The 15,866-nt window shown below is 42.2% G+C and overlaps 1 protein-coding gene across 1 annotated transcript in view; it reads left to right on the top strand.

The window, feature by feature from the left end:
* Positions 1-15,866, top strand: part of PLXNC1 (plexin C1) — a 158,145-nt gene that overhangs the window by 17,998 nt on the left and 124,281 nt on the right. The window contains exon 2 of the mRNA XM_014548340.1: positions 2,360-2,497. Within this exon, the coding sequence (XP_014403826.1) occupies positions 2,360-2,497 (138 nt within the window). The remainder of the gene's footprint in view (positions 1-2,359; positions 2,498-15,866) is intronic.

Raw genomic sequence — 15,866 nt, 5'->3', positions numbered from 1 at the left:
ATCAGGCTGGCAGGCAGAAGCGATTAGGGGCAATCAGGCAGGCAGGCAAGCAGTTGGGAGCCAGCAGTCCTGGATTCTGAGAGGGATGTCCAACCGCCGGTTTAGGGTGCAGGCTAAGCTGAGGGACACCCCCCCCCAAGTGCATGAATTTAGTGCACCAGGCCTCTAGTCCTATCTAATAAAGAGGGAATATGCTAATTGACCCTCATGCCATCGCAAAGATGGTGGCGCCCACAGCCAATAAGGAGGGAATATGCTAATTGACTGCCCCGCCCTCAAAGATGGCGGCGCCCACAGCCAATAAGGAGGGAATATGTTAATTGACTGCCCCACCCTCAAAGATGGCAGTGCCCACAGCCAATAAAAAGGGAATATGCTAATTGACTGCCACGCCTTCAAAGATGGCGGCGCCCAGTCCCCTCAGCCCCCCAGCCGCCCACGTCCACCCAAGGCTCAAGTAACCAGGGCCGGCCAACAGTGGCAGCAGCAGAGGTATGATGGGGTGTCACCTTCCCCTGATCACCGGGTTGCCTCCCACCCCTGAGGGCTCCCAGACTGTGAGGGGGGCAAGCCGGGCTGAGGGAACCCCCTCCAGTTCATGAATTTTCATGCATCGGGCCTCTAGTGTTTAATAAAAGTAATAGGCATAGGTGGCCAATGTTAAATTTGAACAATTCTGGTTTTATTTTAAAACAAAATGTGTGGTGTATTATGTGTGGGTTTTTTGTTTGTTTGTTTGTTTGTTTGTTTTTTATCTAAAGGTCATCTGATTTTTCTTTTTCTGCTCATAGTCACAGGGTATCCTTATCTAAAAACAGTGACCTATTGTTGTGATTCATAGATATTTTTTCTTAACTTCAATTTTAACAGAACAGGTCCTCATCTTCCCCAACTGCATGGAAAGTATCTTTTAACAGGAAGAAAAGCTCTAATGGGCTTTCAAAAAATTTTTCAAAACTGAGTTTACTATGGAATATTTTATGCAAATAAGTCGCTTTCTCCCTAGGTTATGACATCTTTCCCTTGAAAAGAGATCATGGCCTTGGCACAGGAGGAAATCCTTCCCAGCTTATCTCTTCTTCTCAGCACAACCTCAGCAAAGCGGTACAGGCGAGCGACCTTTTAAAGGCTTCAGAAATCTACTTATTGGTAGTCCATGGAGCCATTCAGTGTAGATGTTAATGGAACTTGGTGGGTTTAAAAACAATGAATATTTAATAAGACATAAATTGAAAGACATAAACACTGTTGGCAATAATATAATGAAGTTAATAAGTCTTCGCCTCCCCTTGCCAACCTCCCCCTCCCCAAATGGGGCGATTTGGGTGTTGCGGTGATGCTCACTGAAGTTTGCCAGCTCTCTCATTGGCTAAGACTTAAACGTGCCTTTGAAAACCTTAGCACAGTTGGGAACTGAGTGCTGGCAGATAAAGTGCGTACCACACTGTGTTCAGCAGCTACAGGCAGCAGCGACTCTTTCTAGTTCCATATCTTCCTGAGATTTGTGTAACAAACTCAGTTCTCTGCTGGTGAAGGCAGGAAGCAACATAAAATACTGCATGTCTTCAGACAAGAAAGAAAAAGACATCTTGGTCAGCACTCGGTCTGCTCTGGGTTTAAAACAGGGCTTACTTTAATGATCAGGAGCAAGCATGTGAGTCTGTGCTCAGACCTCAGACTATTTAAATGCTTTCTGGTGGGAAGTATGCTCTTCGTTTCCTCGTCAGGAGCATCAGCACCAAGTCCAGCCCTTCCGCTCAGCTCCTTCTTAGTTCTGTGGCTCTCTCTTTCCCACCATCCATGACCATATCTTCCCCTCTTTACCCTCTGAACTAATTACCCTGGCTTTGGGCTTCACATTACATGCTTCCTGGAAATCCAGAACCCTTCCTTCTGCCAACACACCCAATAGGATGGTCTCTCTCACATCCTAGGAAATGGCTTGTTTAACCTCACGGGAGCCAGTGCCTCGCTAGAACAAACTGCAGCAGAATCCTGCAAACAGCCAAGTGCAAGATCATCTCCCTCCCAATTCAGCAGCGGGCTCTCTCTTGGCAATAAAGTGGAACTCGGCTTCATATATCAGCTGGGGGAGTGTTAAATGGATGGCTAGCTCGCTGCTGGCAATCAATACGTGTTAATACATAGTAAACAAATGGCTTTCCATGGGCTGGGCAAGCACGGTGATTTTGCAGATAAAAAGGATAAAAGGTTGTTCCTGGGGATCTTGTCTAAGAGAATATATTTGGGGCTCAAGTGGGAGCCTTCCCAGGTGGGCATAAGTGACATTTAATCATCCTGAGAATTACGGCTGTTAAAAATTAACTTTTTTTATTTGTGCATTTGTGTGCATATTCAGAAAGAAGATCAACCCGAGAAAGTGCAGCCAATCGCGTCCTCTACCATGATCCATTCCGACCTGACATCTGTTTATGGCACCGTGGTGATGAACAGAGCTGTTCTGTTCCTGGGGACTGGAGACGGCCAGTTACTTAAGGTGGGTGTTTTGTGCCTTCTTCAACGTCGATTTTAATAGTGCCCTAATTTTGTGCTTTTCAATTATGTTTTATTGCATCTGAGTTATGCACAATACCATACCAACTGCTTTATGAACTTTTCAGTGACCCCCCAGAAATGGCCTGAAAGAATTTTCTAGAAGTCTGTTTGTAATTCTTTCCCTAGCTATGTAACGAAGCACAAGCCACCTTCTCTCCCAGCTCCCGCCAAGATATCCCCCCTTCCTTACTCACTGGTTGCCTGGATGAGGTAGGTGGGGGTCTGGCCCCTGCCCCATCCCTGACTCACCTCCTTGAGACATTTCGCCTTTCAGTTCTATCTCCTTTATAATGAGAATGTACAAAGCACCTGATTTCTCACGACTTCAAAGAAATGGGAGATGCAGGGCTTAAAGAGAGGAAAGAAACAGGTGCTTCTCTCCACAGAGGTCGGAGACCTGAAATCTGTGAGACTCCCCTTGACTTTGATCTCTGAGACTATACTTCCCCACTGCACGGGTGCACCCCTAGTCACGTTGAGATTTTTTATTCACTTGGGAGAGGGCCAGTGGGAAGGAGGAGAAAATAAAGTCAGGAATATCTAGTAATTGGCCTGAAATTATATAGCACTTACTAGTATCTTCCCAATTTCATCAGCAAGCATGTATGGAACACCTCCTGTGGCCTCCACCAACATTCGTGGTTGGGAACCACACCGTTTCTGTCACCCCTAGGGTGATATTCCTTTACCTCTCTGTAGCCAATTTATTGTCAGCTCAGATTCCAAATGGAAGGAAGGTTAACAGATTTGTTTTCTCCGCTGACCTCCCACCGATAACTAGCTGTGTGGTCTTAGGTAAGCTGCCTGATCTCTCTGAGATTCCGTTTCCTCATGTGTAAGTGAGATTGCACTAGACGGCCTGGAAAGCCCGTCCTCTTCAGAAGGCCTCCCGTCCTGCCTCTGTGTCTTATCCCCACTCGGCCACAGCTTTGCTCGCTCTACTGCAAACGTGCACCGTAGTCTTGTTGCCATACCTTTGCTCACACTGGATTGCTTTCTTTTCTCTCTCTGCTTTACTGAATGCTATGTCTCTGTGCTCTGGCTTAGTTTAAGCTCCATCTCATCTCTGAAGACTTCTGTGCTAAATCTGTAGTGATTAGGTTTTTCCCTCATCTCCTGAAATTCTCCTATCTGTATCTTTTTTTTTTTTTTTTTTGGCTCATTACAAATGTCTTGCTTTGATGCCTAACCTTTTCTCTTGTATTTGTCTGGCCTTCTCAACTTGATTTTAAGCGTCTTGAGAAGGGGGCCCTGGAGTCCCACAGCCTGATACAGTGCCAAGTGCCTGGTAGGGATTTAATTTAATCTGTTTCCTTTGGAGGAAACCCAGTAACATATGGGAGGGAGTTTGTTTGTATACACATTCTTTTAAAATATACATTGATCCTGTTTCCTGTTGTGTTAGCTTAATTTCCTGGGGAGAGGTAAACACCCATCAGTCATTCTACGCAAGTTGCTCGGTGCCATGAAGTGACATCTGTAGCTACACCAACCTAGTCAGGCCAATTAGAGCCATTAACCTGGCAGAAGAAGTTCCCGTCAATCCAAACTAGGCCTCCTCACCAATTATCTCTTCGGATTTGGGATATTTTTGATGACTGTTTTGACAAGAACACTGTTACCCCAAAGCTAAGCCAACCAAACTGTTACATGGTAAATTGGAGGTGAAGGAACACTTGGCTCTAAGTAGTTCCCCAGGGAAGGCCTGGCTTGCCCTCCTGTTTGTTCACACCACCAGTTCGTGTGCAACCGGCCAGTTTTTAGAGATTTGTGGCACCGGGGGTTGGGGGGTGGGGGAACCAAGCTGCAGCTTTAAACTGCTGAGCAAGAAGTGGCCCACTGAGGTCTCCCTTCCCTCAGCATCTGGAAGGGGTACCCCTTCAAAAGCCACATCTGGGCCTTGTTTGAATAACAAGGCAGGTTGATTTTTCGTTTGTTGTGTGACTGCTAACATTTATCCAGTGCTTCCTGTGTGCCAGGCACGCTACATGTTCTAGCTAATGCCATCCTCTCCAGAACTCTGAGAAGTAGGTATCCTATTCCCATTTTACAGATGAGGGAACTGAGGCCCAGAGAAGTTGGATGATTTGCCCACGGTCACACAATGGCAGAGCAGAGACTGGAACCTGGAGCAACTTCAGAGACTGCCCCTAATACCCCCATGACTTTGTAACCTCTGCCCAGGCGAGGGCAACCGTTCCCTGAGGGTTTGCTGGGGGGAGTGTGAAGCATGTTGATATCGAGATTGATGTGGGGGACCAGGGCTCCTGGGGTGGGTCCCGGGTCTTAGAGACTCAGAGAACAACCCCAGCTTGAAAAGGCAGATGTGATAACTTGTTGGGAATTAAGCCCCGCCCCCAGCTTCCCTCAGGATGCATTTATGGGGGTTTATGGGGGGAGTGTGAGCTGACTTGCCCCCCTGCCCCCCAGGCTCCCTAGAATAGCCCAGTAATTCCCAAGATTCTGCCATGTAACTTGTGTGCAGGTCCTTGGATGCAGCCCCTGCCATGGCCCGGAATCCTGGTCCTCGGGACTGTGTAGATGATTCGGAAGACACAGATCACCCCCAAATCCTTATGCACAAACTTCAAGCTTCTCGCTCACCAGACTTGTCACCAGAACTGTTAGAAAAGCCGAGCATTGATAGACACGAGCTTGGCTTCTTACAGCCCAGAGTGGTGGTACTAATGAGCAGCAAAAAACAAAACCCGACCCAGGGCAGATCAGCCGCAGGTTCCCAGGATGGGGTGAGGGGGGCGGTTAGAGGGAGAGTTTGAGGCATTTGACAGACGCAGGCACTGTAGTGTGTGCCTGGGTGGATGAGAGGCAGGAAACAGCAGTTGGGGGCCAGTTGCTGTTTTTTACCTCCACACACACAAATCCTGCTTCTTAAATCTTTGAAAACCTCGTGGAGTTTTCATACCATTTGGTGCAATATTAAATATCATGTTATTACTTAGTAACTTTTTAATTATAAAAGTGATATATGCGTGTAGAAAAAGTTGCAAAGTAGCAGGGGATGAGGGGAAGGCAAAGAAAAAAATCCTCCCGTTCTGTTATGTTGGAGGCAACTGTTGTCAGCAGCTTAATCTTCCCCCCCCCGCCCCCCTCCCCACACCCACATAGCTGAGGTCAGACTCTATCCAGTTCTGTATCCTGTTTTTTTCTTCAGTTAATGAGAGAAGATGCTTATATTAAAATGTTACGGTAAACCTTTTGTAAGCAGTATTTTTAAATAGCTGTATCATGTTCTGTTATGTGGAAACATTACTTTGAATTTAAGCTGAGATAGTGAATCACTCTTAAAGTGTCTTTAAAGACACGCACTTTTCCAAGTAACCCGGCACTACTTCCAAGGGTAAGGTTCTGCTCACCGGAAGTGGAAAAACGAAGGACTTGACAGCGTGCTAAGACCTTTGCTGCCTCTTTCTCCTGCCTGTATTCCCAGTTCCTTCATCAAATTTTAAAAAATGGGAGGACTTTGGAATGGGAAGTGTCCTCTGAGAAGATCTAATCTGCCCCCTTATTTTATCCACGTGCAGTCCCCGTGGTTATAAGACAGGTTATGCTCAGTCACCCGTTATTTCCTCATTTGACTTCCTTTCTGAACACAGTTGCATTCTATAGTTTTTCAGTTGTCAGTGTCTCCACTGGGATCAGCTGAAGAAGCGTGGTCACACTGCACGCGGCTTTGGGGAATTTACATCACACGCGTTGCCAGTCAGGACACTGCTAAGTGTACTCGCTTTCATAAACACAGGCTGAATCTCCCTCCAGGTTGTGGTTCAGCCCGTCATGTGGTTTGGACTCCTCTGCGCTGACTAACGCATAAAGACATTTGTCCTGCCCTGGCCAGTGTGGCTCGGTTGGTTGGGCACCATCCCTCCGAAAGGTTGCTGGTTGGATTCCCTGTCAGGGCACATGCCTGGGTGCGGGCTCATTCCCATATGGGGTATGCAGGAGGCAGCTAACCAATGTTTCTTCTCTCTTCCTTTCTCTCTAAAAATCAATTAAAAAATCTTTTAAAAAAAGAAAAAGAAAATTGTCCTTATTTCAAGGGCAGAATTGAATATGTTGAGTTTTTCAAGGTGGTAAAATAAGTAATAACAGAATATGCATGAAATTTGAAATTTGTAACTTTACTTAGGCCCATTAAACTTTCTTGTAAGCATAAAAGATAACAAGGCCGCAAGCAAGGAATAATAATAGCTAACATTTCTGAGCTCTTCCTGTGTGCCAGGCATTAGAATGAGTGTCTTCATGGGTTAACTCATCTAATCCTCACAAGTCAATCCTATCACCATACCAACTTCATAAATGAGAAAACCTGAGGCTCAGAGAAGTTAGGTAACTTGCTCAAGGTGATTTGGACTTAAGCAGTCTGCCCCCAATGAAAATGTAGTCTGTAGAGCTTGGTAGAGTTGATGGAACTGGTTTTTATTTTTATCTTGTTCCTAATATTGGAATATCTGGGTCAAGACACCACTATTTGGGGTTTCATGAGAAGGAGCTATGGCTTCTGTGGTTTAAATCTTATCCTATTTGTGGATAGACTTCTGTATTAGAAGGAGAAAGAGTCCTTTTCTCTCGGAGTTGCACGTAGCTCATGGGAGCATCTGGTCCCACTTGGGGGCCCCTGCTTTTCCTCAGTGGATTTCTTTAGAGCAAAAGTGGGAAATCTGTATTCGAGTTGATTCTTGGGATAGCCCAGTGAGAGGAGGCTGGTGTTGGGTTCTTCAGCATCCCTAGGACTGAAGGAGGGTTCTGAGGGCAGGAGCCACAGCATGCCCTTTCCCCCGTCCAGCAGAAAAGCACCGCTACCCTCAGAACCTTACTCCCACTAGTGGATTTCAGTATCCAAACCATGGAACAAACTCCAATTCCAGAAAGTTCTTCCTGCATCCTAACAGTAGACAATCTATGTAACACCTGCAAAGCCTTTCTTGACTCTGGTTTCTAAAGTTTTCAAGTGAAAGTAAGAGAAAACAAAAATGACAAAATCCTTTATAAGGACATGCTCATGTATCCTATATAATAAAAGGCTAATATGCAAATTGTCCCCTCTGGCCAGCCAACCTCCCACGTCCCCTCCCCCCACCTTACACTAAACCCTCCCCCCGGCTGGCCTTCAGATCTTAGCTATTATAAATAGCACTACTATGAACATAGGGGTGCATATATTCTTTGTGATTGATGTTTCAGGATTCTTTTATTTTATTTTATTTATTTATTTATTTATTTATTTATTTATTTATTTATTCCCACAGAATGTTCAAATAAGAGAACAGAGTGGGCAAACCAGGACAATACCCGGGCCCGTAAGTGGGGCTGGTGGGGACGGCTCAGCTAAAGCAATGGACCAAAAAGCAAAAGCAGCAGAGGTGTCAAAACTTGGAAGTGGCTCAGCCGGCATGGCTCAGTGGTTGAGCATCGACCTGTGAACCAGGAGGTCATGGTTTGATTCCCAGTCAGGACACATGCCTGGGTTTTGGACTTGATCCCCAGTGTGGGGCATGCAGAAGGCAGCCAATCAATGATTCTCTCTTATCATTGATGTTTCTGTCTCTTCCTCTCCCTTCCTCTCTGAAATCAATAAAAATATATTTAAAAAACAAATACACTTGGAAATATGCTCCATGGTTGGTATCGAGAATGTCATATGAAGCTACTTCAAGTTCTTTCCCAAGTCATAAATTTTAATTTGTGAGTTCTCAGGGAATCCCCAGTTTAGGGATATTACTCCCTTGTATTCCACAAATCTAGAATTTGTGATTCAGATTGTATGCTTCTCTCACTACTAATGATAAAATAAGTAGATTGGAAACAAGAGAGGAATTTCCTTAAACTTTATATCTCATCATTATTACACGTAACTATTAAAGCACATTAAATGCTATTGGATAATTACCTTGCTTGTGTGTGTGCGTGTGTGTGTTTATGGGGGAAAATAAGTGAGAAGATTGGCCTGTTTGCCCTTCAACTAGTTAGCCCTAGAGAGTGAAGCATAAGGAAGGAAATTTGGCATCTTTGAGCTTTTTAAACATGGTAATACAAAAGACTAATACTAAAGAATTAGTCTTTTGTTCAATTTTTCTCTCCCCTCACTTTCTTCACTGTGCTTTCCCTCCCACTGGTGGTGTCAAACTTGTAATGTAACTAACCGTGTGGTGTGGAAGTCTCACACACCATACATTTTAGGACTAGGGTTGGGTTATGTTTTGTTTTGTGTTTTTTGTTTGTTTGCTTGCTTTGTATGCAGCAAAAATCCCAAGACTAGTTAATAGACTACCATGAGGCTTCATGAAGATGTCAACAGAAACAATATGTTGACATAAACTGAAGTTCTCCATCGGGGAAAATACATTTTCTATACAGGCTTCAGCTGGAAAAATGTGAAGAGCCTTATAAAATCTCGAATGTTAATAGAGTATTTTTTTTCATTTAGTAAATATTTATTGGGCACCTTTTATGTGCAAGGCACTTTCTGGGTGCTGATGATACAAACGTGAACAAAACAGACAATGTCCCTGCTCTCCTGGTGGGAAGAAAAAGACAGAAAACAAGTAAATGGATTAATCAATATAAAGTCATTTCAGATAGTGGTAAGGGCTCTGAAGAAAACAGTGATAGGTGGAGAGTGACAGTGGGATACAATAGAAAGAAGACCACTGAAAGCTTCTCAGAGGAGGTGACATTTGAGACTTGAAAGACGAAGGGTGTATCAGAATATACATGACTCAGGTTGACTTTAAATTAGATCTATATTAAGGGCATATGCTGGAAGCAATAGATAAAAATCCGCATCATGCCCAAGAAGTGTGTGTGAGTTGGATGAGGTTTCTCATATGCAAAATTCAACCCATTTTGGGTTTCTGTGACTCACTGTTACTTCCTGCATCGCTTCACGGATCATGTTTTTTTTTTTTTTCCAAGGCTGCCCAGCTGAACTGAGCTGAGGAAGGAACCTTTTACCTCGCTCCAGTCTTACTGGCTTTCTTCCCGGTGTTGATGTTGATGTGAATTTTGTGGTTGAAAGATCCAGGTGTCCACTGGGGCTCCTGGGCTGGGCTGTGGGGCGGGGATGGGTGAGGTGGAGGTGTTATTAATAGAAATCTGAAGGAGGAAAAGAGCCATCTCTCTCCTGTCCTGTAGTCATCTGAGAGAGATGAGGACCACAGCAGCAGGGACCCCAGTGCCTCCACGTAGCACATTTGAGTCCCTTGTAATGAACATGAAAACTTGTCCTGTCCTCAGGGTTCTGGAGACCATTCTCTGTATAATCTAGCAAAAAGAAAGCTAATTTAACCCACTCTTCCTCAAATACTTTTTAAAATTTAAATAGTCTGTATTTATTTTTTGAGATAATACATTGGTATTGCTCAAAATACAAAAGAACCAAGACAATATACAGTAAAATTCACATGTTTCGACCCTCTGGGGCAACCAATGATACTGGCTTCTTGGGTGTCTTTCAAGAGATATTTTACATATGTCTGCAAGCAAAGGGGGGAAGATAGTCTTTCCCCCCTTTTATTAAACATATAAGACATAGACATGTATTATGCTACATGCATATGTATATAAAATATATGTATGCGAATATATACATGCATATTTAATATAACATGTTAAACATAACATACAGAGCCTTCTAATTATTTTCTTGGCTAAATAGAATTCAGTGTTTGTACTGTAGTTTACTTAACATGTTCCCTATAGTTGGACAATAAGTTTGTTTCAGTCTTTTGGGTATAACACATGATGCAATGAGTATTCATGTATGTGTATTATTTCACGTATATATGAGGAGCTGCTGGGCCTAGGGTTATATGCTTTATAATTTTGGTAGATAATGGCAAGTTACCCTCCAGGAAGTCTCACTCCCACCATCAATGAAACATAACAGTTTAACCCCAGCATCTGTGGTTATCAGGATAAGCTTCAGTGTAGGCCACTCTAGATAGCTTGTGCAGGAAACTGGTTGGTAAACCTTGGCATAGTGCACTTTGGTAATTTTTTTAAATGCAAAAAAGAAAGACTTTCCTGCCATAATTCAGAGTTCTAAAGAGAATACTAGTATCTCATCTCCAGCAGGAAACTGGTTGATAAATTCTGGCATATAGTGCACTTGGTTTTTTTGTTTGTTTTGTTTTTGGGGGTGTTTTTGCAAAAAAGAAAGACTTCCCTGCCATAATTCAGAGTTCTAGAGAGAACACTGGTATCTCATCTCCAGTGTATCAAGCAAATAAATCAAAGTTGCTCAAACTAGATCTTTCTAGCCCCTCTCCATCTGTATTAACCATGCTCCAATAAGCCCCAAGAACAACTACAGTGCAGCTCTTAACTCACTTAAAATGGATGAGGAGTGTTTTATAATTATTTTTGTTGAGGTGTAATTGACATATAACATTATATTAGTTTTGTATGATTTCAATATAATGACTTGATATTTGTATATATTGTGACTGATCACCACAATAAGTTTAGTTAACATCGGCCACCATACATAGTTACACATTTTTTTCTTATTATGAAAACTTTAAGATTTACTCTTTTAGCAACTTGAAAATATACAATACAGTATTAGTAAATATTGAGTCCATATAACTGAATTTTCCTGATTAGCTAAAAAAGAGTCTTTTAAAAATTGTTCTTGTTCAAATTAGTATCCAAACCAATATAGGTTCTCTAGTCACATTTTAAATATATATTTTTATTGATTTCAGAGAGGAAGGGAGAGGGAGAGAGAGATAGAAATATCAATGATGAGTGAGAATCATTGATTGGCTGCCTCCTGCACGCCCCCCACTGGGGATCGAGCAAGCAACCCGAGCATGTGCCCTGACTGGGAATTGAACAGCGACCTCCTGGTTCATAAGTTGATGCTTAACCACTGAGCCCTGCCAGCAGGGCACTCTCTAGTCACATTTGGTTGTTCTGACTCTCTTCTTCTGGAGCGGCCTCCTCCTATGCATCACCATTGGCTATTTGAGGAATTCACTCCTTTTATTCACCACCACTGACTGAATGAGGAAGCAAGTCTGTTGACTGTCTCACATTGTAGCCTCGGCCCTTTGCTTTCTTGTGGTATCATTTAGCTTGTTCCTCTATTCCTTCTAATGCTAAATGTAAACTAGCACTACAGACTTCACTAGATTCAGGTTCCACTTTAAGGGCAAGAATACTTCATAGGTGGTTCTACAGATGATGCTTTCAGTGTGACAGGAGAAATGTGGGCAGCAGTCTTTCTTCTTTTAAGTCTCAATTGAGAATATTTCTATCAATCTTTTTAAAATTGACTTTCTGTTTCTTCTCTATACAACCACTTTCCAGAACTGGATCAACTCTTTGAATCTGAGCTTATAAAGAATATGAATTTGTTGACGTAAGAAACATCCAAATCTGCTGAGAATTTTTTAACATATTTTATTGATTTTTTTACAGAGAGGAAGGGAGAGGGATAGAGAGTTAGAAACATCAATGAGAGAGAAACATTGATCAGCTGCCTCCTGCACACCCCCCACTGGAATTTTTATGAGTTTATTTGAGCCAAACTGATGATAAGTTCCAGGAAGCAAAATCTCATTGAATTGAGAAAATTCTCTAGAGAGTGGCAGTTTTGCAGCTTATTTTATACATTAGATCAAGGGAGACATAGGGGGGGTTACACGAAATCCACTGGTGGTAGATTAAGGGGGTAGGAGAAAGCAAAATGGGGAAATCTCTGGGACTGGATAAAAAAGTAAAACGGATAGACAGATACTTTTTTTACATTGGTGGGTATAGGGTAGTTAATAATTAATATTTACAGCACATAGAGATGGTATTCGGGGAAGAAGATAACAACAAGGTTCTGTGGTCTCCTACTCTGGTGCTGGTGGCTGTGCCCTGAGGGGTCTGGAAAAGGAGGTTACTTTGACATTTCAGAGGTATGTTATCTTAGATCCAAAAAGACAATGGGTAGGTTTACTTAAGGTAAAGATTGGCCTCTGTCAAAGAAGCTACAGGCCTAGAGTCTGACTCACTGTGCCCCCCTCTGGTTAGGCATTTTTATGTTCAGACCATCTGGTTATTTCTGGTCTTAGAGTTTGTAAGGCCCACCATGCTGGCCTCCCCTGAACTTCTCAGGTTTAGCATATGGCCCCTTTTTCATCCATACCTCCCCCTTTTGGTCACAAATCAGTTTGAATGATGCATTAATAACCAACCTCCTGGTGGTAATGTGGTCCCATGGTGCTAGGAAGGTTCATTCCTAGGAAGTCTTAGTATCATCATTTGTCTTGCTGATCAGTGGGCCATTGGGAATGGGATAAGACTGTAAGCTTTGATGGAAGTCTAGGCTGAATTTTTCTCAAAAGGGAAAGACAGGTAAATGGGAGGCAGTCAGGTTTTATGGGCCTTCGTTAAGAAAAGCACTCTAACTTATAAGCTGTCATGACCCAGGTTTTGTTGTCTGTCTCACTTTCTGTATTTTGCATCTAGTATAACATTTACTTGTAGTTTGAGGGCACACCATACACCTCTTTAGTTTTTACAGTCTGACCATGAGATGGGTTCCCATTTACTGTGGCCCATCTGCTTTCCATTGGAAGCACTCAAGTGCCCTTCATTATTAATCTGATTCCCACTAGTTGTGCAATTGGGAACTGTAACCTTAAGGTTTAATTGGGGCCAAGGCTGTAAGAACACAATGGTGTAAATTACAATTACCACCTAAAAATTTCCAGAGGCCAGGTGGACAGTAAGAGTTTCATAAGTAAATTTCCTGTGCCTCAGCAACAGTTATAGAGGGCCTTTTTATAAAAAAAAAAAATTCTCACCTGAGGATATTTTTTTCCATTGCTTTTCAGAGAAAGTGGAAGGGAGTGAAGAAGGATGGGAGAGAGAGAGAAACATCCAGGTGAGAGAGACACATTGACTGCTTACCTCCCGCGTGCACCTGGCAGGGGGCAGGGAGCAAACCTGCACCTCTTCAGTGCAAGGGCTAACATTCTAACCCAGTGGTTCTCAACCTTCCTAATGCCGCGACCCTTTAATAGAGTTCCTCATGTTGTGGTGACCCCCAACCATAAAATTATTTTCGTTGCTACTTCATAACTGTAATTTTGCTACTGTTATGAATCGTAATGTAAATATCTGATATGCTATATGTGTTTTCCAATGGTCGCGATCCACAGGTTGAGAACCGCTGTGAGTCTAACCACTGAGAAATACCAGTCAGGGCTAGAGGGCCTTTTTTTAAACAGCCACTTCAGCTTCCATCTGAATTAACATACTTAATTCAGTCCTTGTCTGGATAGGGGATAAGTACATGCCCATAATTGAGTTCTAGCATTTATACATACAATTCCTTTCTCAATATTCTTTTCCCACTAATCTTCTCTAACTTCTCTTGGCCTTCTTAGTTTTCTCCTTCTACTCATTCAGAAATAACCAACATATTAGGACAAACTACTTCTTTTTAACTTCTCTCAAAACCACACACATCCCTTTTCTTCTGTAATAACATTCTTGCTAAACTGTAAAAGAGAAACCATAAAAGAGTATATTGATAATACAAAAATTATCTTATACACCTTTATTCATTATTAACAGTTTGAGAAAAGCCCAAAGAACAATTATAACTATTATTATGATTAATATCATTAACAGACAGGTAAAGACAATCAAGTGGTTTTTTAAGTTCAGGATCAATTTGTGGGTATACAAGCCTTGTCGATGTCTTGGGATAGCTGTCTATCTTTAATGACAGTGGCTTCTCATCCCAGGGGAGTCTTTGATCTTCACTGTAGGTGGAGGCGAGTGCCAGAGACAGGGGTACATGTCCATTCACAGTTAGGCACTTTTTAAAAAAATGAGAAATGAAAATCCTTGAGCTAACATCTTTGTGTTAGCTGGATATGAATAAATTAGTAATACCTGAGAAGGTCCCTTCCAATGGGGTTGGAGTCTTTAATTGATGTCTTTGTCAATGTACAAAATCTCCTGGTTGTAAGTCATGGTCTTTGAAGTCTTCGTCTCCCAGGACCACATTGTGAAATGAATCAGCTACTAATTTATCGGTTTTGAAAAGCTGGTTAATATGTCCTTGATAATAATGCAGAATGTCTTCTTTTCATAAGGTTGGTTCATATGTCTCTTCACCCAGATGTGTAGGGTTACCAGTGACTAATGAGGAGAAAGGCTGTATTTACCAAAAGGAGTAGATCTCAGGTTAAGGAGCACTATAGGGAGAGCTTTTGGCCAAGAGAAGATAAAAGCTTCTGAAAATTTACCTAGTTGAGTTTTAATTGTACTATTTGTACATTCCACCAATCCAGAGAACTGGGGTGATAAGCACAATGAAAATGCTATAGAATAGGCCAAATATTACAGATAGATTACATAATTTGCCCAGTGAAATGAGTCCCTTGGTCACTTTGTAACTTAGAGGGAATTCCCCAATTGGGAATTATTTTTCCAATAATATGTTACCTACCGTTAAGGTTGTTGCTTTCCTGCAAGAGAATGGCTTAACCCAGTGAGAAAACATACAAATCATAATAACACATATTTGTATCCTTGAGATGGTTGCATATGCATAAAATCCAATTTGCATATCTCAAATGAACCTAAAGGAAGTGGGAAATGTCCTTATGACCTGTGGAGTGGTATTCCAGGGTTATATTTTGGACAGATAGAACATCTGTTATAAACTTTATGAGCTACAGTAGGAGAACGTTTCCAGCAATATTGTTTACTCTATGAAATCATCTTTCAGGACCCCAATGTGTTAGCTCATGCACATGTTGAAGTACAGGCAATTAACCCCCTGTAGGTAAGATTGGTCTCCAATTGGGTCCAAACAATATCTGTTTGAGTCAAAGGTTCCCTGCTTTTTATTGCCATATCCTTTTTTCCTCTCCTGCAAGCTGGCCATTGGAATTAAAAGCGACTCTTTTATTGGTTTTATAGGAAGAGGAAACATTCTCAGGTCTGGATAATTTGGCTGCTTATTGCTGCTTGTCTAGTTGCAGTGTCAGCTAAATTATTTCCTTTTGCTTCCATGGTGGCAGCATTAGAATATCCTGGAATTTTTATAATTGCCAATTATTTTGGTTGTTGTATGACATCTAATAATTCTGCAACCTGTTTTCCATTCTTTATGGGCTTCCCTGAGGAAGTTAAGAAACCTCGTTGCTTCCACAATATCTAGAAGTTCTGAGCTATACCAAAGGCATAACTACTGTCAGTGTAAATATTGGCTATTTGATCTTTGTCCAATTGACAAGCTCAAGTTAGAGCAATTAATTCAGCTTGTTGGGTAGGTC

The sequence above is a fragment of the Myotis brandtii genome, unplaced genomic scaffold (genome assembly GCF_000412655.1).
Source record: "Myotis brandtii unplaced genomic scaffold, ASM41265v1 scaffold504, whole genome shotgun sequence".
NCBI classification, from domain to species: domain Eukaryota; kingdom Metazoa; phylum Chordata; class Mammalia; order Chiroptera; family Vespertilionidae; genus Myotis; species Myotis brandtii.
The sequence above is the reverse complement of the archived record's forward strand: the minus strand, read 5'-3'. Positions and strand labels throughout refer to the sequence as shown.